This window comes from Paramormyrops kingsleyae, chromosome 6, assembly GCF_048594095.1.
Source record: "Paramormyrops kingsleyae isolate MSU_618 chromosome 6, PKINGS_0.4, whole genome shotgun sequence".
Classification (NCBI taxonomy): Eukaryota; Metazoa; Chordata; class Actinopteri; order Osteoglossiformes; family Mormyridae; genus Paramormyrops; species Paramormyrops kingsleyae.
In genome coordinates, this window is record NC_132802.1 from 14,228,933 (window position 1) to 14,251,801 (window position 22,869).

Below are 22,869 nucleotides of genomic sequence, written 5' to 3' on the forward strand. Positions count from 1 at the left end.
TTGGGACTGTTTTGCTTATTGGAGAAGGATAACTTTGCCACTTGGTGGCTAGTGGGTGATACAATCCTGAGAGACTGTATCCCTGAAGGACAAGAGCAGCCTGGCAGATTGCATTGCACTGCTCAGTTTTCTGGACAAGGAGGATTTTGAGACTGTTGTGCTTGATTACCTCTATGTGGCAGAAGACAGGTCTGCGGCATCTGTCTGTTTGTCAGCCGGCCAGGAACAGTGGTACGTGGGAGGTTTGGTCCCCCATGTATCATATGAGAAAAAGGGGTCACTAGAATGGAAGGATTTAGGACCCTGGGTCGCAGAGTGTGAGAGAAGGACTGAGTGAGGGCATGGTGGAGAGTCTGCCCTGCCCTGGGTTGATGCCCTGCCCCTGGCTTTGTTATTCATGCGAGCCAGGACACACCGCCAAACAGGGTTAGCTCCATTTGAAGTATTGACTGGGAGGCCAATGTGTGTTTTGTCTCCCTCGCGATATGTCACTGTAACGAGGCGGCCCTTAGCGGCTGGATTTGACAGTGAGGAAGACTAAAACAAATGCAGTGGAACAACACATATTTATTGTCATGCAGCTCTTCTTACAACCAATTCACCCTCTGCTGGTGACACGTGGTCCATCCAACCGCTGCCAGCGCCCATCGCCCCGCTGCTCTTTTGTCCGGAGTATTACTTTGCTGTGAGTCTGTGTGATTTGCGTGTTGAAAAGGGAGGGGACACTTCAGGCAGGACCAGATATCTGAATTATTATTTTTCCTCTTCTCAGCACCAGTCGGATCGGCCCCCCTTTCCTCTCTGCTAACTTTACCTCTCCGCTGCTCCACTCTAGCTTTCCTATCTCTCTTCAAGGCCACAGACTACCACTGATAGTAATATTCTGGCCTGCATATTCCCTTACCCCAATAACCATTTTCCCTGCTTTCTAGCATTGTTTCACAACATTCTAGCTCCAGTATGTTTAGAGTGCCCTCCTTTGGCCGTCTACCCCCAGTCTGACGATGTGTTACAAGCCTTCTTTAGTCCCAAGCCAGTAACCCGTTCCATTATCTGCCATGGGGACTGTTTCCCCTTATCCCCTTTATTACATTTCCTCATTATCTCTCCCTCGATCTCTGAGTCCCTTTCGGGAGGGTGTGAATGTTTACTTGACGCACTCCCCATATCTACCCTTTAACAAATGGCGTTGAACACAAGACCTATGAAATATCTATTCTGACCCTGATATCCTACAAACTCCCCTTCTCAAGGCAGCTGCCATCTGTACTAAGTACACAGCTGCTGGGTGGTCACCAAACTAAACAAGACACCTTGTTACTGGGTGACGACAGAATCATAAAAGCAAATTAACAAGCTTATCCCAGTATATCTCAGACCCAACACATGATTCCCCAGACACTTTTTTGCTATATTAGTCCACAGGGTTATTCCACCATTCCATTTAATGTTAGCACCTGCATGCGACAGTGTGGAGCAAAATCAACTCCATGTATTGTTTATCCCACTGAGGATACTGCACCTGGGAGACCCCACACCCTTTACCACATACACATTCTCCAAAACCCACACACCCTATCAACATACACCTTTATACTCCCGTGGGACCGAGAGTGGGCCAAACCCCGAACAGTGCCTCAGCCCAGTGCCAGGGGTCTACGACAGCGCCTGTCTTAGGTTGTTCCTGTCCTCACACAGCTGTTTCTTGTTTCGTCTAGTCCTGTGTATTTAAGTCCACGTCAGAGTCTGTCGCCCAGATCTGCCGTTGAAGTTTTCCCCGTGTTGTGTGCTGTGCTTGCAATAACCCCCCCCCCCCTCCACCCCAGTTTGTTGGATTTCAGTCTGCCTGATCCTGATTCCTCGTTCCCTGCTCGCTCGCCATACACTGGGATACAACAAGAACAAGTAAAATAAAGTGCAATAAAGTCAAATAAAAAACATTGCATGGACAGACGTAGAATGAGGAAGATCAACATGACTGACTTCTGCAGTGAAACAAGTATGTCAGTATTCTGCTTTGAGAGATTTGTTTTTTTAAAGAAAAATTAAATGGTCAACGTGTTCAGGAGATTGTGTGCTCTGAGCATAGCGTCCTATGTCACCTGCCATACTAAACACACGCTCTGAAGGTATGCTAGCTTGCCAGCTACTTATAATTAATGACCAAGTCAAAATGATCTACCTACTATAAAAATGCAAAACATATATTTATGTATAAAATATTGAGTATTCTTTAATATTAATTATTATTATTTACTATTATTATTATTAATTTCCCTTTGGGATGAATAAAGTATTTTTGAATTGAACTGGTATTTTAGTTCCTTCACCTTTCTCTTTCTCAGCTCGCTTTTCAGAGGGAAGTTAATGTTGTAGTTTTGATGAATAGTCCGAAAATGCTGCTCCACATTTCCCTTCTTCGGAATAGCACTTCGAATATGACATGGTGGGAAAAAAAACAGTCCTCCTCCCATTCCGTATGGAAGTGGCAGGTTTTTGGCTTCTTAATTGGTCCAGCTCCCACATTCATTCTTATACCCTTTCTTAAGTTTAGTAGAAAAAAATTGGAGGCTAACTAGGCGGCTCGGTAGCTTGCAGCGGCTGGCGCAGTTGAATGCGTCATCCATCCTCTATTTTTTATGCCATACGATCTACCCACACTACCTTGCAATCGACCAGTAGGTCGCGATCGACGTATTGGGCGTAGACCATGTATACGTCGGAGTGGATCATGAAAACAATATTGGAACAGGCGAGAAAATAAAAACGCATATATCGATATTTATGCGGTCACATCGATGCATCGGATCGTTTGTGGTTGAATCGATATATCGATACAAATCGATGTATTGTATTACGCGCCGCTGTCGTTCGGCTCCGCCCACGGCCAGGACTACTCGGCTCGACCCTTGCTCCGCCTCCCCGTCTGGACCCCGCCCACGATTCCCCGCAAGACCGGTCGTCACTTCCGTCCGGCGGAAGTGAAAAGCCTGACAGAAGTAACCTTCAGGAGCTCTGCTCATTATTTTGGATTGTCTTTGGTTTTCTTTTTGGTTTACGATTATTTGCTTTGCCCTTTTCTGTACTTCTGCCCTTGTTTGTTTGCTTGCCCGGTTCTTGGTTTACGTCTTCGCGCGCCCCTCGGATTCTGACGCTTTGCTCTGTGTATGTTCTGTGTTTGTGTTAGGTGCGTAGGGACTAGGGAGTGATTGCCATTTTTGTTTGCAAGTTTTTGTGTATGCTGTTTGGTTAGGGAGTGAGGGGTAGTACTTGTTGTTTTTGTTCGTTGATTTCTCGTGCACGTAGTTAAGTTAGATTTGGCACCGGGTTTATTTGTTCTGTGTCTGTCGCGTGTAAATAAAATAAGAGAAAAATGTACCCCTTTGTCCACGTGTGTTCCCTTGCGCACACCCTGTGTTTCCCTTATTCACGTTCCCCTTTCCCTTCCATTCTGTTACGCCCCAACCCTAGACTGGGGCTCGTAACAATCGTTACACTCCTAGATAGTATAGTGTACTACACACCAGGGCTACAGTAATCTCTAAAACAAAACATAAACCAGTAACATAGTTGATAATGAATTATGTACTGTATTTAACTGTATGTTTTATACAAATATGTTTTATACAAATGTTTTACAAGCAATAAGTAAAACTGCATATTTAGTGCCACCTACTGTTCTTTCGAATGATAGCATTTGAGAGTTGCACAATAACCCTATAATTGTGCAACTGCGGGAGATGAGGTTTGTGTGGCAGAGGCGTCATCAGCTATTGCCTGGGGCCTTGGGGGCTGAATGATGATCCTGTAAAATGCGGGATGGGTGCCAACTCTAGGTTTAAAATTTGATTGAACAAGGCTAATTAAGGCCGCTTTTTAGTGGAGGCTCCAGGACCTCAGTCCAGGAAAGCCCGTACCTTAAAGCTCACGTGTGCATCTCATTAATATTGAATTTTGAATGTGTTAATGGAAAATCTCAAGCCTATAATTCATTGTGTCAACAGGCCACTTCTGCTGTGAACCAGTTTGACAAGTTTAATTTTTTTTATGGATAAAGGTTTCATTTTTGGAAAAAAAAAAAAACATGATTTTCATCTAACTCCATGGGGAAACAGCTGCTCACAGCATATTCTCGCTACTTGAAAATACAGGGAACACTTTGGTTTCACATCTAGATGTGATAAAAGCTCCATAGTACTCCCGGGAGCCTAGAAATTCTACACCCCCTGACAAAAGCTTACCTGAACACCCACTGCTAGACTGCAGGTATGATTCAGGGTCCCCATCCATGTCTGTGCCCCTGAATCATTCAGAACCACCCCCTCAACCTCATTTACTGCACCACTGATTGTTCAACTATGGGAGGTGAGGGTTGTGAGGCAGACGTGTCATCAGCTGTCACCAGAACTGTTGCTAGGCTGAAGCCCCAAATGAATTCAAACGAGCCCCAAATGATTTGTTTAGCTCAGATGCTTCAACAGCCATGCTCTCAGTTTCATAAACAGGGCTAATCCTTGGACATCTTAACACTAGCAATGCTCCTGGCTGTGACAGAAATGTTTTGCAATTTGTTACCAGTGTTGCACAAGCATCAAATAATGATTTTACTGTCAAAAAGAATAATTAAATCAGACCTAATATTTTGGTTAATGCAATTATGTAAATTATGTACCCTAATTTGAGAGATCTGCTCACTGTGGAAAAAGCAAAAACAACTCGTGGCATATCTGCTATTGTTATCGTGAGAGAGATACTTCTGTAAAAGGCTTATCCAGCAAATGGGATGGCAATTCTGAAATTGCAAGCACCGCTTCACAAAAATGTACATATACAAACAGTCAGATCTGATAGCAAGACGTGTTCATTCAGATGAAGAATGGCATTCATTCATGGTAAAAAGGCAAATTTAGAACAATGATCCCTGGTGCATAAGCAATACTGTAAGAGGAAAAACTTGGGACATGCTAAAAAGAAAGAATTAAGGACAAATCACAGACCTCTAAGAATCTATACATATACCTAGTACAAAAAAAACTACCAGTAGAGGCACTGCTAGAGATTTTGGGCCCCATGAAAACATATCATATTGGGCCACCATTAAAGACCAATCCAACTATTTCCAATTTTTCATGTATCATCCTTGATGTCTGTGATGCTGACAGACTGCTGTGTCCCATGTTGTCTCTGTAATACGTATACTGGCTGGTTTGCCTAACGTGAAAGGATAAGAATGGCTTTTAGAATATGTTTCACGTCGTTTAAAAAAAAAAAAATCAAACATTTTTTTTTTTACATAATGTCATATACAGTATATCAGGGCTCTCAAGTGTCACGCATTGAGCGTGACAGTCACTCTTTTCAGTCCTTTGTCACGCACTCCCGCCACACATTGTATTTCTCACGCGGAAAAATAATTTGTAGGCTAATATTCCGCAGCGCCAAATATTTCTCAGACCGGGGCACAGTAGCGCCCCACTATAAAACAAGCGCGTCTCCGCTGCAGTCATAATGCCATATTGGTGCGTTTGTTTTTCTCTCGGAACTCGGAAATTCTGAGTTGAGTGACGTCCGACAATCTCCCGTTCAAGCTACCACATCTCGGAACAAACATGTCTGCCTCCATGAACACGCTGCTGTGTGTTGTTGCTTTATGTTTTAGCAGATTTGGAGTGAGATTATTTTTTCCGAGAGATAAACAAACAAGAAATACGAACTAGTCAAACCACATTAAAAGCTTTATAAAATATTTTAGTACAGTCTCTTTTCGAGAGGCAAACAAACTACAAACAAACCAAAGACACTAACAAGTCTGGTAAAAATCTGATATTCATATTGCATGCTAGGATACTGTTTACGGTCATGATATTTATAAAATAGAATTACTGTTGAGTGTGTAAGCCGGCATGTTGAAATTACGTCACAGGGGCAACTCGGACAACAAAATCTTGTCCGACTTAAACGTCATAAAAGAGGCGTGTTTCCGACGGGAAGTGATGTTATTCGTGACGTTTTTATCCGAGTTCCGCCTTGGAGAGAACGAACGCACCGAAAGTGAAAGGTTGAATTGTAAAGAACAACATATTATACATTTGTTTATTTTATTAGGAAAATTCCATATACATAAGAAAAAGTGGGCTCGGTGTAAACCAAATTTTTCTCATTTTATTAACGACTTTAAATTGTATGTAAATCTCCTGGAACAAACAAAAAACAAAAAAGCACTGAAAACATGTAATGCTCTAAAATTATTGAAATTTATGTAATGTATTTTCTTTTCTTTTTTTTCTATTTTATTCCTTCTTTTTCTCTAGCAGCTAATGTTAACTCGACATGATTGTGTAATACCTCTTGTTCCTGTGGCACTGAGTTAATAAAAAAAAAAAAAAAAAAAAAAAAAGAACGAACGCACCATTAGAGCCTGTACTTACCAGCCAGTCAAAAAAAGAAAGGGCCTACACAATAGCCAATCAGAAAATATTACTATTGTATCTGGGTTAAACGCAACACAACAACCAATGAAAAGGCATCATATGGAATGTCACTCTTGCCTGTCCTCAAAACTTGAGAGCCCTGGTATATATATATATATATATATATATAAATGTGAATCATGTGGCACAAAAATACATAAAATTACTTCATATTACATCATTCGCCATAGCCGTAAACATAACGGGTATCATGAGATACACAGTAGTGTTAGTATGCTTTAAAAAAAAATCAGCCGATGTTCACCAACTAACGAAGATCAGTACTAATGTCTACACAACCTAACAAAGAGAAACACTAGTAATTTTAGCCTTATTCTTACCATTTACAAAAAAGATCCCTGCTAACTCTGTTAAGGGTCTGGGCTGCTGACCTGACCATGACAAACGCAGCAAACGAGCAAGGACAGTAACAGCTAACGGGAAACGGTGCACCAACATGGCGGATGACGGCCTTTGTGGATGGTACCGCGCGTGACGTGATGTGCACGTTTCCATATCGACGCGGGAAAATAATGTTCCTTGGTTTCAGATGAATTAAGATGTGTGTTACATGCACTTCCTATGCAAATGGTCTGTTTCACAGTAGTGTATTATCCGCAACCTAATTTTGCCTTGCATATATTAAATAATCTTTTCTGCACTGGATAAGCGATCGGAAGATGGAGATATGGATGGATTTCATTTTTTTTTTAAATGGTCAGTATGTTGAGGAGTTTTAGAGGTAACATCTGCCTTTCATTTTAGACATCATAAAATGGGGAGAGAAAAAAGACACTGGATTGTAAATGACGAATGAGCGCTAAACAGGAAATTAAAATGTTGACTGTCTTCAGAACATCATATATCAGGGTTGCCAAGCTTGGTCAGCTGGCTGGAGTGACATTTTCAATTCAAATGCTGCACACGCATTTGCATGCATATAACGGATTTATTACCTTGTAAATAGTCTGTAGGGTTTGCAAACTACCCCAGTGGTTTTGATGTAGCTAATTTTAGGTTCATAATGGAATAATACAGATTTGCCGTAAGATTTTTTGCGTGATCGCGAGTCTGAAAGCGTGAATGTCATGCCAGATGCGTGGGAGTTGGCAACCCTGATAAACGGTCATTTGAAATACAAAAATTTACAGATCATTCCATATCTATATATTGCTCAACGATTTTACTCACAAGAGGGAGACATTTTCCTGTATTTTATAGTAAGAATTTTACGAGCTCAGAAGTCTCCTCTTCATGTTACAAGAATTCAAAATAAATGTGACTTCGATGCAGAGTAGCGTGTGTGTATATATATAGGCATATCCTGAATATTCAGTTTCATTTCATGTCATGCTTGTATTGAATTGCTTGTATTATTTTGTTATAGTACTTATACCACTTTTAAGGTACTATGCTTGAAACAAAATCGTTGCGTCCCGTCGGTCGGTTTATGAATATGTTCCTTTTTAAAATAAACTCATCCGTTTAAATGTTCTTTTTCATCTGCATATTCCGGAAATAAAAAACAAAAGAGGAATTTCTGAGCTCGAATCCATGAGGATTAAACTGGGAATCCCGCTCTCTTATCTGTGGGTAATCCCCAGCCCAGTTATCTACATATAGGGACACTGACTGGACAGCAAATTGCATAGAAAATCAACACTGACTCTTCTGCCAGGTATGTTGCATGTGCCTTCACATCTTTTACTAGGCTTTTGCACTGCATGAATCATGTTAGTTATTAAACACTAATTAATAGCTCTTTCAGGACTCGTCAGTTTCAATCCATTGTTACGTTTCACAGATTATATATTGCAACGTTATACCTTATGACATATGAATCTGAGATACTACCAAAGTGTAGAGTCACGGGTGTACTGCAAGATCAAAATTGGATTGGGACCGTGTTTCCTACGTTGCTGACTGCAAAGGGAGAGGGAGAAGAGGGACACATCGGTTCCAAATAAGGCATTGTAGAAAGAAGCAAGAAAAAAATGGAAAAAACAATGATGCAGGAAATTCCCACAGGATGCGTTTAGCTGGCGAATGCAGCTGAGAGGTGCTCGGCAGAAGAGGCAATTTCTCAGGATCGCGGGATGTCAGGGCGCATCAAGAGCGATATGACCGCTTCACTCGGCTGGCCAAAGTAATACCTGCAAAAAAAAGGTAAAACGTGACTCCATTTTAGGGGTTTGATAGTGGTTTAGACTTTGCGGTTTGCCTCTTTATATTATTGTGGATTAAAATACAAGCAAAATGAGGAACTTTACTTGTGTTAATCTGTACGAGCGAGAAGACATTACGGGGAAGTGCATGTTCTATTTTGAACGTATTGCCTAATAGTTTTTTTTTTATCAATTAATAGTGCCCTTATTAATTATTAAATTAACTTTGAAAGTAATAAATTATAGTTTTGCGGCTAAAACGGAGAAATAGATCAGTGCAAAATGAGGTCTGGTGAGTGACAGATTTATTTCTCTGTGATATTTGCAGGTGTGATTAAACAGCATATTATTGTAAAAGGTAACAATATAGTACGTGTATTAGTGCGTTTTCGTTAAGAGCTATTGCAGGTATTGTAGATACTAATAGTTAAAGGCACCCCCCCCCCCTTTATTGTGTGGGAAACATTATACATATTATTGTGTTTTACTCCTGGGGCAACTACTAACCTTTAAGGATGTTGTGTAGGCTTGGTATGTGGGTATTTCCTTCGGTGTCATATAAGCAAAGAATAAAAGAATTAATGATAAAAATAGAAATATACTGGTGGTGTTTAGCATGTGTGTCAGTACAGAGAGCTGTACTTGTGTTGTTTTCACTTTTGGTACTGGGGTACTTTAAGTGAACGTTAATCCCTAAAATGTAAACACTCTATTTAAATATATTGTGGGCTGCTACTGGATCAGTTCTTAGTTAAAGTTCTCCCATTAAAACATACCAAAGAAACAGCAATAATTATTCTCCACCAAGCTCTGACACTGTTAGTTATGTGCGTGTGATAATGATTTAGGCTGCTCCGGGTCTTGGAGGGAAGTCAGACACGTGTTGAGTCATAACCCATGTTTCTACTCTTGCTGAGCACAGTAGGTAGTGCTCAGTCCCCTTCTGCTCCCTTCGCAGCACAATGGGAGTCCACCTCTGGATGTTGTTGGTTGCTATAAATGGAGTCACCGCCACCTACCATCCCCGGCCGGTCACCCACTGCCGAGTGGTAAGTGACCGCACCGAGAGGTGAGCTGCACCTGGATGGCTGAAATCAGGCGCACATTCATACACCTTCACAGAGGAATCGTTTTACTCTGCCCACCTGCTCTGTTGTGGGAAGTTGTGGGAATCTTCTATGTCAGACTGGAGGCAACGGTACTGAACTTTGATCATTATAAACAGCATCATTAAATGTAATTTAATAATTACATGGGTTTCACAGGAAAAAAATACCAGAAAAGGTTTTAATGGTTTTCATGATAAAAATGACCTTTTTTGTATTTTTGTGCTCTTATGAAGGTAATTAAAACATGTAAACATTTTTATTTTTAAATACAGCACACCGTTATTCTCTTATGTGTTTATTTTTGTCTTTTTTATATAGAATTAAAAATGCAATATTTGCAGTCAGTTCATGGAATGTAATTTCCGCCTGTAGCCATGGCTACCATCGCTGACATGTGTTTTACACACTTTTACTTCTGCAAGGGTGTTTGTGAGGGGAATTTTCTTGGAAAGAGGATATGTGAGCACACGACAATGCCATATGCTGACTTTTGAAATTTGAGTTGCAGTACTTAAGGCTGCATTAAGGTGCACATAATTCGTCCTATAGTCCATGCAGCTTAGGGAGCGGGATGGCTTTAGATGGGCTCTGACATGAGTAAAGCGGCAATGTGTGGTAGTCTGGGCTGCACACCTTCATGGTGATGAATGTGTTTTGGCTGCTATCCATGGCGCATGTTTGGGTAAAGTGCCTCCACATTCTGGACCAAATGGATTGAGTTAAAACCCAAGACCTAGGACTGCTATGCAGAAAGGAATGTTCTTACCTTCAGGTATTAATCTGGACCTGACGTTACACAGGGTGCTTTGTCTGCAAAAGAAGTCCACAGTCTGCAGTCTGTGCTGAAATTGTTTTTCCAAGAATCTAGACAATGATGGAAGTACAACATTTGGATTGATATAATCTCATTTATTTCACATATAGCTGGAGGCATACAGCATCTGTAACCAATAAAATCAGGGAATCACATTGAACTTCCTGTTTCTCAGTGGGTTTGCAGGAAAAACAGTAATAGTAATCGTGTTTATATTTCTTATTTGTTTATAGACTGAAGATCGGTTCTTTGGTATTGCCTAGTTTGCACAAGACTCTTAAAGCAAATCCTTTTGTTCTGATATTTTAGTGTGCTAGGAGAATCGGAATGAACATAATGGCAAAATTCTTGTGGTTTACAGAAATGTATTTAGGAATCTCTGTTGCTAAATTCATTAATACGATTTTTTTTTTGTTTTGCTTGATATTTCTGTAAGGAAAACCTAAGTGAAACTTTATCTGGCTGCATGTGAGAGGTCTTAGCATAATCTATATCTTTCTCACTTGGGTTTGCTGCTTTCTTTGCTCAGGTGGACAGGGATGCAAACTGCACACACCGGAATCTGAAAACCATCCCTAGAGAGCTACCTCCTGGCATTTACAAGTTGGACCTTTCATACAACCTTCTCGAGAACCTTACGCAAGAACTCATGTCCTCCTACACCTCAGTTCACCACCTCAATCTCCACTCAAACAAGATTCAGTTCATTCAGCCAGGCCTTTTCAAAAACATGACAAATCTTCAGGTTCTGGATCTTTCCCGAAATGATTTATATATCATTGCTTTGTCAAAGACTTCAGTTGGGCCTCTCTCCTCTGTGAGAAAACTAGATCTTATAGGCAATGGCTTGTACACAGGCATGACTGATTATTTCTTGGAGGATGCCCCAGCACTTCTGAACCTTTCACTTGAGGGTAACAGCATCACCAAAATCACCAACAACACCTTTTTCAGATCAAAATCTCTGAGGAACATTGATCTTCACAACAATGTCATCCTTGAGATTGAGGGAGGAGCATTTAACTCGATGCCACATCTCTCTGAGCTTGATCTGTCCATGAACTCTATCACTTGTATCACTGACTTTAACCTTTTGCAGCTAAAGACGTTAAACCTGAGTCAAAACAGCATGGAGTCATTTCAGACTAGGGACTGGGATCGCGAGTATGAACTTTTGTATCTTGACCTTAGGGAAAACAAAATGCATTACTTTCCCTTTCTCCCAAGAAGAAACAAGCTAATACATCTTGATTTATCCAGAAACCTTCTGACAGGCGTTAACACTATGCTCACTACAGAGCAGACAGAGTTCATGATCAATGATGAAAGTAGATTCACAGATTACACTGAAAATGTATATAATAATCTAACAAAACTCCGATACCTAGACTTAAGTTACAATCAAATTAAACGTATCCCATCATCATTTTTCAACAACATGGCATCCCTGGAGATGTTAAATCTAAGTAACAACTGTATGGAGGCATTCTACATTGACCATGATAGTCCTTTAAATTCCCTGAAGATCCTCGATTTGAGTTTTAATGCCCTGCAGAATCTCTCCTTTGGAGAAAACACGCTCCAGTCCTTAGAGGAGCTCTATCTGCAGGCCAACTCACTCAGTGTCAAGGATTCCTACATTTTCCGCAGACTTCCCAGCATTAGAGACCTTCACCTTCAAGAGAACCTCCTAAAAATCTGTGATCTTCCCCCAAGAAGGCAGAATTTGGAGGAAAGTGATTGCATTATTTTATCCAACATCTCAACTCTGCATTACTTATATCTGACCAGAAACAGCCTGCAATCTTTACCCCAGTATGCTTTCTCTGGAAGTGGATTGAAGGTCCTGGATTTATCCTATAATGCAGGTATAAAAATTGACAAGAACGCTTTAGTTGGCTTGGAAACATCATTGACTTACCTGTCCCTTAGGGGGAACCAGCTTCACATGCTAAACTATGACTTGTCTTGCTTGAGTTGCCTCCAGAATTTGGATGTGTCCGCTAATAACCTGACTGCTCTCCCAGTATGGAACAAAGAGTCTTCCATTGAGTCTCTAAACCTTCAGAATAATAGTCTCATCACACTGGAGTACAACACAGTGCAGATGCTGGGGAAAACGCTGAAAAAACTCTATCTTGGATCCAACCCTCTGAGCTGCTGTAACAGCCTGAGGTTCCTGCAGATGGTCCAGAAATCCACTGTGGACATCCCTGACATTGCTACTGCAATGTGTCAATACACCCAGGACTCCAAACACATTGAGATAAACATTGCAAGATTATCACAGAAACACTGTGCGACAATGGACCAAAAAAACGTGTACATCATCATCATCATTATCACCATGTCTCTGATTTTGGTGGCAGTCCTGGTTCTCCTGTCCAGAATATGCCACACTCGGGCATACCGCCTAAGAGGAAGTTATAAGGCATGATAAACCATTCTAGAAATAGGAAAAAGTACCACATGCTAGACTAAATCGAGTATTCCTACATGAAGTGCTCAGTGTGGGTAGACCATTGGTAAAATTTATTTGAATTTAACTATTGCATCGTCAACTGCAAAAAAAGTATTATTACTTGATTTGCAGGAAATAACTTAGATATACAGTTATGCTTTGCAATCAAAATTATTATTTCAAAAAAGCAATATATTTTTTGGTTGGATTACATCATTATAGTCTTATTTTTGATAAAGTAGGTCAATATTTTGCACTTTAATAATTATAACAACTATGCTTGTGTTTTATGGATTGTAGGTATATGATATTGTGACAACTTGTCATATAGGCCATCTGTCATACTATGGTAAGACTTTCAGATAGATGTCACATCGCAAGCAATAAAATGACAACACAACAGAAATGAAAAGGCTTGAAACATAGCCCACATATGCAAATATATAGTGTATTTTCACCGTTGTGTAATTCCTGTGGAACAGCAACAGTGAGTATTATTTTGTCATCTATTTACAGAAAAATGTGTCACAGTATGAGCTATGGTCAGGCCAAAACAGGAAGGTGTCGCTGTCAGGACACCTGTGTAAAAATGTGACGTTTTCACAGTACTGGCATCCTGTTCAGGGCGTAGAGCCCTGTGCTGCCTGGGGAAGACGGCAGCCTCCCCTCTGCCCCAGCAGCTGGAAGATGGATGGATGTTTTCACAGCTTGTACTGCCCTGTGGATAGTTTTCCTGTTGTTGTCCAAGCATTATGGACTCATTTAGCCGAAGTCTGTGCTAAATGACCGTGTGCGATTCAAAGTGTGCATTCCAGGAATGCGGATTTCCTGATGCAGACTTGTATCACATTTACCCGCAGTTTTGAGGTTAGCCTTTTCCTTACATGAAAGTGCCGTGAATCATCTGGCAAGGCAGGGTTTTGATCAATTAAACGATTCCAGAGATTAGTAAGCTTAAAAAAGAAGGGATAGACAGTGTTCTCTTTTTCCCAAAACAAGTTGGCACTTCATGGTGCTTATTTCTACACATTTAAACTGTGTTAGGAGAATAAATGAGCATTGTAAGAACAAAGTGTACTCTCTGTTCTATTGTGGGGAATTTACCTGGCATGCGTAGTCGCTGTCTGAGTAAACCACAGCCAGAGTAAAGGCATTCAGGTTTATAGGTGTGATCTGCTTCATATCACTCAAACTCCAGAGTAACAAAACAGTCATTGCTAATCAGCAAAAAGAATGCATTTTCCCCAAAATGCCTCTTTTGCTTCATTAGTTGTTCCTCTTCTTGGGTGGTTTGCATTTTAGGGATGATTTGTACGACTGATTATCAACACGATGTATTGACATGGATATCGATGTGCTTTAAACCCTGTTTAGATCCCAACCCTTGCTGTAACTCTTTCAACTGTCAAAGCATCCAATTTTCAAGAAATAATGTTTTAAACATTTTTCAGTTATATTTGCATACCTGCAGAACTGATAATGGAAATATGATACGGTATTGCCATGCTCGGGATATATTATTGAAAAATGGGCTCAAAGAATGTTAGTGGAAATTATCTAGAGGTGTTACTAAGTTCAGATGAACAGAGATTCCTTTAGAAGGAGTGTCTCCCTTTCTTGTAGATATTAATAGGCATTTATTTGAGAAACAAAAAGAAAAAAAAAAAAAAAGCCAGTGCACTTTGATATTTTAATGTTTCACAGTATACAGTATCTGATGCTCAGCTGTCTGACTGGATCACTAAAAAAGAATATTCAATAGTAATCAATATAATTACACACCTGCACCATGTGAGAACCTGCTTTCATTGTCTGCCTTTGCTTGTATGTTCTGGTTTAATCCGTAACTATATGAAGGATGTGTTATCATGGAAATGTATGTTTTAGAGTAAAATATATTCTGTTTATATATTTATATGTTTTGTACTTTTTCTTAAGTAAATTATCCCTCTATCCAAGCACTGGTCTGCTGTTTTGACTTGTGGGGTTTTTGAATGGGTAGAACAAACAATAATAGCCTCTAAGTACTAGTAAACAATTTTCATGCCACAGACAAGAAGACGACAACTTTGTCCCACTGTGTTTCCCATGTGTCTTTGGCAAGATGCTTAATAATAGCCTCCCTATGAGAGCAGTCAATAAAGCGGTCTCTGAAGATAAGGCCTTCGATGGCCTTGCATTTTCTCCTGGACATGGGCTGTATGCTATAAGACAGAGTAGAGTCTAAGAAAAAAAAGCTGCCTCTATTTTTATAACCAAAAGCTTGGGATATGCTGGGCTGGCAAAGATACAACAAAACCATTCTGACAACCGAAAACAGGATGCAGATTTGCAGGAAAGACCCCAGAACACATCGAATCTTCGGGTAAGGTAAGGGCTGACGCACATCAGACCAGCGAGATGAACGAGTTCAATATTTCAGTAAAAATAATATTTTTTTTGGCACGGAAACCAAGTAACAGTCTTCACACTCAGGCACCCTTTGCTTCATGAAGTGAAATGAATTTTCCCAAAGTGATTACAGAAATTTGTAAGCCTGGTATGTGCTGATTGCGTTTATTTATGGAAAGATGTGAAAATTGCAAGAAACATGCAGACAACCACACGTAAAAGTGTGTTATTGTCTATGAGGAATCAGCACAATGACCCTCTTCATGACTGGCAGCATGTCTGTCTTACAAGAAATTTCCAAGGCAACAAGATATTTCAAACGAAAGATTAAAAGAAACTTGACACCATTCACAATCAAAAATACAGATTCCAACGCTGTGACATTTTTATGAAGGTTTCAAAGTAATCATCATTCCTTCAGTAGCTAATTCAGGAACAACTTTCTCTTCTACATGTTAAGGATTTTCTAATAGAATTAGAAACAGATCAACTAGAATACTCTGGGAAGCTATAGAACAGTTTTTTCCCCACAAAGTTTCTGCCTAATTCTAAAACAAACATGGAAAACAAGTCATTACAACAATTATAACAGTGTATTTTATGAAGCAATAGAAGCCCCACACTTAATTAAACCAGTTCCAGTGAATGCTGCACTCACTGTACAGGAGTAATATTTCTAGTTTTAACAGTTTTAATGATTAATGTAGACTGGGAAAGTGTCAGGTTGTTTTTAAAATTATGTCATAGTTTAGAAATACTGCTATGAATAAACGCAAAAGGTACAGTAGGCGTCTTTTAAGGCTGTCCAAGTGAACATTCTCAGGGCTTTACTCTATGTCCACAAATGGAAAACGAAATAGGCTGTTCTCAGAAAAACCTTCATCAGAGGAGTGAGTGTGTGTGTGTGGGGGGGGCAGTCAGTCACTACTCAGCCTCACTCCGTCGCCTATGCACTCCCCAAGGAGCGGGGGTTTTTACGGGCTAGTTTAACATGTTGAAGGACTTGGGTTTAGCCTACGTGATTCACAGGCCCTTCATGAACCCGGTTGCCGCGGGAACCTACTGTCCGAAGAGGCGGCTGGCAGAAGCACCAATAGAAAAACTGGACACTCAGAGGAAATGCCTAGATGTCTAGGTCATGGATGAAGAAGCCCCCCCCAGCCGACTTTGTCAAAGCCCATCTCGTGTTAGTAATGTGCTTAATCAAAACATTAAGGCCACATAAATGTTAATGTTTCACTGATGGAAACCAGAGTTTGGAAATGTGGGGTATGTAAATCATGACAGATCTCTGGTCCTATACATTAGTGGCCAAAATTGTGGAAACACTTCCAATTTTCAGAACTTCACTCAACTGTTGCTCCAGTTACTTATTTAATCATTTAGTGTATGATATTACAAATATACATTGAATAATTAAACAAGCAACGAGAAACAGTTGAATAATGCAATATCTAAAAATTGGAAGTGTTTCTACAATTTTGGCCACTAACGTATGTGTGATGGCATCTCCTTTCAGCTTCGATTCGGAGCGACAGAGGCCATTCAGTGTCTGGCAGAAGTTCGACTCAGAGGACCATATCTCAGAGGAAGCCAGAGATGGAGGTTTGAGATAAGACTAAATTGATGTTTTAAAAATTGCTGTGTGGTTAAGTAGCTGCTAATTATTGCAAAAAGTACGATGAGTAAGAAAACCCATGATTTGTGGTTCTCCTGGCTGAACCCAAGTATGACCACACAAAGTAAGTTTTAATAAAACCACAACCCAAGGCGGAGCAATCTCTGCAAGCATACAGCAGAATCTGTGAGCTCTAGTCCATGAACCCACATCCTTCTAGTCTAAAAGCCCAAAACATCGTACAAAATGAGCTGACGGCTCCCCGCGATGAGCACATCAGAAAGAATCAGAGCAAAGGAGAAACAAGCCTAAAGAGCTCCAGGTCTTGCAGAAGCACGTTTTTTATTACAGTTTTTTCATTTTAATTAACTACAGTGGGCCCCTTCCACCCAACACCAGCAGCCGGAGTTGAGAAAAAGCAGATCTCAGTACCTTGATTTGATTTAACATTCTGGTTCTATGTTAAGGGCCTTGATCAGCACTCTACATGTTGTCTGTAATCAGAATTAACCATAAAATATAAGCTTTTAGGGCATCCCTGGCTTCTATAGATGGTGCTTTAAAAATTGACCAACAGAGATATTTCTATTGATAACCTTGATAACCAAATGCAGTATACATACTCTGCTCTAATAAAGCATTTTCCTTTCCTTGATCTAGCACCAACAGTAAACAGTGACGGATACTAATTACTAAACATAAGCTATAGCCTTGAATAAATCTTTCACTAGCTGATCAGTGCATGCAATACAAACACGTTTATTATGATTTGTGAGTAGGAAACCGCCACTGCAAAAACGGAACACTCACTTTAATCCCATTTCCTTTAATGTTATAGAAAGAAGCAGCAAACCGTAATCCATCGACCTCCCAAATCCTTATCCAGTCCTTGGTCAGGGGTGAGGTGGTGTCACGCCCTGACCAGGGAAGCAGAGGATCAAGGAAAATGCGGGGTTTAATGGGAGCGAACATGAAGGAACAGGCAACAAAGCAGATTGACATCACAATGACCGGACTGGGGAAACAAACGGAAACGCAGACTAAATACCATGGACTAATGACAATGATCAGGAACAGCTGGTAAACACGGGGAATCCACACAGGGTTAATGAGGGGGTGTGGCAAACGGAGGGAGCGGACGATTGGGGCATGACAGGTGGATTGGAACCGATCACAGGCAGCACAGGGCAGAGGAACACCCACAATAAGATGCCACTACAACATGCAGCAGGCCTTATAGGCAATTTACATCACTGGATGTTTTAGGATTATGGGAGGAAATCTGCACGATACAGGAAGAACTTGCAAGCTTCTCACACTCACAGCAGATGTGGATTTGGAACCCCCAGCCCCCGTGGTGTGAGGCAACATCCCAGAACCACAATACCCCCCCCCCCCCCCCCATAGCAGATTATAACACAAAATAACAGAAGGCATTACAATTGAGGCAGACTGTATAAAACACACTCTGTGTGTGTGGAGCATGCATTCTCCCCCTGTATTTCCTCTCCAACTACTCAGATTTCCAGAGGTGGAAAGTTCAGGTTCAGAAAGTACAAATCCAGACCAAGATTTTATTTCAACCAACCAGCCAAGCATAAAGAGTCACAGCCACAGAGTACTCAACTGGTTGGTTGAAACAAACTCTTGGTCTGGATTCATACTTTCTGAACCTGAACTTTCCACCTCTGTCAATTTCATCCAGCAGTCCAAAGACAGACAGTGAGGCTAATCGGTGTCTTTAAATTGCCTGTGTATGTGAATGTGCGCGTGTTTGTGCTCTGTGATGGCCTGGCATCCCTTCTGGGGTGTCCCCCTTTCATGCTACTATTTCTACCAGGGAAATTACCAGTGAATAAACCAAATTCAGTGAAAGAAACCCTTTAAAATCTACACCCAGCGCCCTACTGAGACACAGCTGTAAAAGAATACTGTATTGATTGTAAGCGACTCGGTATTGAGTGTGTAAGATGTGGTTAGCGTCACTGCTTTTCGCATAGGGCATTCGGTTTGAGGCTTACCAGGGACTGACCCTGGGGACAACACTACATTACTGAAGGAATATCCTGATGGTTAAAGACGTCTGTGCGACTACCGACACAGGAACCAACATTTGCAATATGTAGTAAATTCAGCATTAGGCACCTGCCAGACTTTTGTAAAAGAATCTCTGCTTTGGCTGCAGATTTATTGTACCTGACAAACCTCCTATTATTTGTAATAGTCTATTACTCTTAATTTAGACTCTAAAGCTCATTATGCGAATGCAGCTTGCTTCCCCAGAAGCCTGCTAAGGGTTAATATCCAGTTAGCTGATCGCTCCCAAGAGGAACTTTCTCTCTGTGCTGCTGGAGAAAATGCTAATTGAAATATGGGCCAGAAGATGTTACACCCCCGGCGCCAGCTGCTGGAGTTCTTTTTTCTTTTCTTCCCCCCCCCCCCACCCCTGCTTTTTATGGTATTTCAAGTCTCATAATTTTGAACAGAGACTGTCTGCTGACATTTCGTTTTCCCAAACAAATGGGCCAAACGATAATCAAACAGAACGAACACATAATAGTCACTAACACAGCAATGGTCGTTTTTCTTGGGAGTAAAGTAAAGCCAAACAACATATTTAATAGTGCATGAAAATACCCAGCAGTAAATCATTGTGCAATAAAAAAAAAATGCAATAATGTCTCTGTCCTTTTTAGACCTGTCCTATCTGAGTGCAAGTAAGAATGATAATACTCTAAAAATAATATTCACTTGTCTATTTTACTCTCTAATCTACATTCGGTTTTATTCATTATAAATTATCGGCGCGCCGCCCGCCCACAGTCTCCTGCCCGCCTCGCAGACGCTCCGGCATCGACATGTTCTCAGACCAAACATCAAGTTGCTCGTAGTACCAATCTTCATTGTAGCGATTACTTAATATTATTAGTATTACTTAATCATCCAACATCTCAGCCAACCCTGATTTTTCAAAATTATATATCTAATCGACTGACTGTCTAGAAATACTGATACTAAGAAATTAAACAGGAGCATGAGAATGGATCCAGGCATGTGACGTCGAGGTTTCACGTCCCCTCACAGTGTTGCAAAGGTTAGTCTGTCTGGCCCCTTACTTCCCCATCGCCTTTACGGCTGCCAGGGTAAACAGGCGGCGGATCGGCGCGCCGCCCGCCCACAGTCTCCTGCCCGCCTCGCAGACGCTCCGGCATCGACATGTTCTCAGACCAAACATCAAGTTGCTCGTAGTACCAATCTTCATTTTAGCGATTAATATAGAATATAGCAAAGGAGACAGAAGTGGCAAACCAGACACGTGCCTGTATGCTTATCTGCAGTAGTTTATGGCTGTTTACTTATTATTAATAGTTAATTGCAGTATTTACCCCAGTAAAACGAGTGATCCTTCAGCTGGATTTACAAGTTTTTTAACGTACTTATACGTCCATTTATTTTCCTAATTCTAAAAAAACGCACACGTATTTTCGTCGCAGTACCGTTATGCGTCAGATCTGGTTAAGCATTTAGACGTACGTAATTAATATGATTCAATCTGGAACATTTGGCGCTGTTTTTTCCGCTTTAATATAACGACAGGCTTAAAATTGAAGCTTATTTTTATTTTGTAATGTTACGTTAGCTTAGACGCGGCAATGGTAGAAAATGTCTATTTTGGAATAGCTGGTAACTGGAAACTGTGGGTGGACTCTCAAAATGCATAACAATTAACCGTTACGTCAATTCAACAATAACAACAACAACAAAATGACCTGGAACTTGAACAGAAAAACTTTAGAAATATTACATTAGAAATAATATTATATTAGAAATATTATTTGTTATTATTTTAAAATATTACAACTTCGTGTACTATAATTATTTATGGATTACTTCATATTTAAAGCAGGAGAATTATCCCCATTTTCCTCAGAACCTGAGTGAGTCGTCTTGCAGTTAAATAGTGTTACAGAGTTTACAAGCACAAGTGGAATCAATTAGGCGGCTGCTTCCCACAGCCAGTTGATTTATGTTACTTCCATGACATGACGCGACCTCCAGAGGCTCAGACGAGGCGTACATACAATACAGAGCTCTGGTGTCTAGCCGTCAGCCCGAGGAACACATTTTATTCAAGACACCCTGTTTTGACAGGTGTCCGATGCTAAGCCCACTTTGAATATTCCATTGGACCAGGAATGAATTACAAGCATTCATCAATATAGATATCAGGGGACAGCACACAAATTTCCCAACCCTCGCTGCAAGATGCTGACAAAGTACAATACAATATTACAAAAAAATGATTAATGATTCATCAACGTCAGACATGATTGTTGCTTTTGGCGGCAGCAAGAATTCCTTAGAACCAAAAATTCATTTGCACTGATATAGAAATTGCCCAGTGTACCTTCAGAAATCGTATCCATACAGTATCTGAGGACAGAGAGATACTACAGTAACTCCTACGCCACCAAATACTAAACAGAGCAGCTTTAACTTGTACTTAAAGGGTCTGAGTGGTGCAACCAGACCTCCTTTACAGTCCGACCGCCTATTTCCATCGTGTTCTGACAGGTTGCGTAAGAAACCATCCCCAAAGACCTTGACCTGACGCTTTTCCCATCTGTGAGCATCGCCCAAGGAGTAGGAGGCTTTTGGACCACCGGCAAAACTCCCGTGAACTCTCCCACAATAAGAATTATTTATATTAAAAAGCACCCTATACATTAGAAACAAAACAATCCAGTTGTGACTGTAAAGTCATTTATACGACATATTTTTTACTAGCTTGAGCAAGCAAAAAATTTATCTAAACGCAGAGAAAATCTTGTGTCTGGAAATTGAGGCTGTTTTTGGATCGTTCGCCCATTTAAAGGAGGGAAACTCGGCAGAGGATAAAATAAAAAAAAAAACAGCTCCCACCAGACCGAAAAGCAGATGTTGTTGATAACTGCATGCCACTCCACCTAAAAGCTTAATTTCCTCTGACTCTCGTTCCCTTCGTGCACACGTCTGTGACGTGGCCAGCGATAAGAGCTGAGAGGGTGGGCCGTCTGCTCCCCTGACCCCATGGACCCAGAGTGGAACTCGTTGTACCTCTGCTTCCCCATCATATGAGTGATAAGGTACAGCTTTCGCCTGTGACTCAGTGCCGCTTCACAGCTTACTCTGCTCACGGTGACAGCGGAGTATCCTGAACCTGAACTGGCCAGAAATCTCTTCAAAGAAGCCCTGCACATTGCACATTGGCTATTTAGCTCTGCACATACTTAAAATAATTACCAAGACTAAGCAGAAAATATATTCAGACTGATGGACATGAGCTGTTGGAATCTTAAGCGTCCAGATTCCCAGTCGCTAGACTTTTTGAAAAACACAGGGAAATAGTTCCTGAAGTCTGACTTTCTGAAACCAAGTGTGTTTATTAAATTTAAAAAAAGTACACTGAGAACAATGGACAATAGCCAGTCCCCTCGAGGCGAAAAATAAACAATCTGTCCTACGTTTTAGCACAATAAAAATGTCTCTTTGTTTACAGATGTCTGCTGGCTTTATTGTTCAAATTAAAAAGAATTAATAGCACCAGAATATGCTGTTTAAATAGATTCTACTGAAATTCTATATCTGTTTGTGAATAAGCTGTGAAAATGTCTGACTCAATGTATTCAGGCTGCTTAAGGCCTTAAGATTAACTTATAATCGGGCACATTTGTATGACTGTTTTTGTATGAAAGAATGTTTACTGGGTTCTTGCCAACATGGTAATTGCTACAATGTTGTAGTAACATTGTTACGATCTGTTTTTACATGGCACGCATTGTTTAATGTCTTGGTAGTGAT

At 40.7% G+C, this 22,869-nt stretch overlaps 1 protein-coding gene and 1 long non-coding RNA gene across 6 annotated transcripts; both read left to right on the forward strand.

The window, feature by feature from the left end:
* The first annotated feature begins 7,065 nt into the window (after positions 1 to 7,065).
* lrrc32 (leucine rich repeat containing 32) lies at positions 7,066 to 14,977 on the forward strand. 5 transcript variants are annotated; one of them, XM_023840225.2, is made up of 5 exons: positions 7,066 to 7,187; positions 8,003 to 8,148; positions 8,499 to 8,636; positions 9,558 to 9,684; positions 11,088 to 14,977. In XM_023840225.2, the coding sequence occupies exons 4-5, from the start codon at positions 9,598 to 9,600 to the stop codon at positions 12,993 to 12,995; spliced, it is 1,995 nt and encodes a 664-aa protein (XP_023695993.2). In that variant the 5' UTR covers positions 7,066 to 7,187; positions 8,003 to 8,148; positions 8,499 to 8,636; positions 9,558 to 9,597; the 3' UTR covers positions 12,996 to 14,977. The 5 variants fall into 5 exon arrangements, with proteins under 5 accessions (XP_023695993.2, XP_072569826.1, XP_072569824.1 ...); XM_072713725.1 differs by lacking the exon at positions 7,066 to 7,187 and having other exon boundaries at positions 7,764 to 8,148; positions 9,594 to 9,684; XM_072713723.1 differs by lacking the exon at positions 7,066 to 7,187 and having other exon boundaries at positions 7,765 to 8,148.
* Positions 14,978 to 15,137: 160 nt separating this feature from the next.
* Positions 15,138 to 18,334, forward strand: LOC111858418 (uncharacterized). Its single transcript, XR_002841582.2, has 3 exons — positions 15,138 to 15,389; positions 16,930 to 17,015; positions 17,867 to 18,334. It is a non-coding gene; the product is annotated as an uncharacterized lncRNA (long non-coding RNA).
* The last annotated feature ends 4,535 nt before the right edge of the window (positions 18,335 to 22,869 follow it).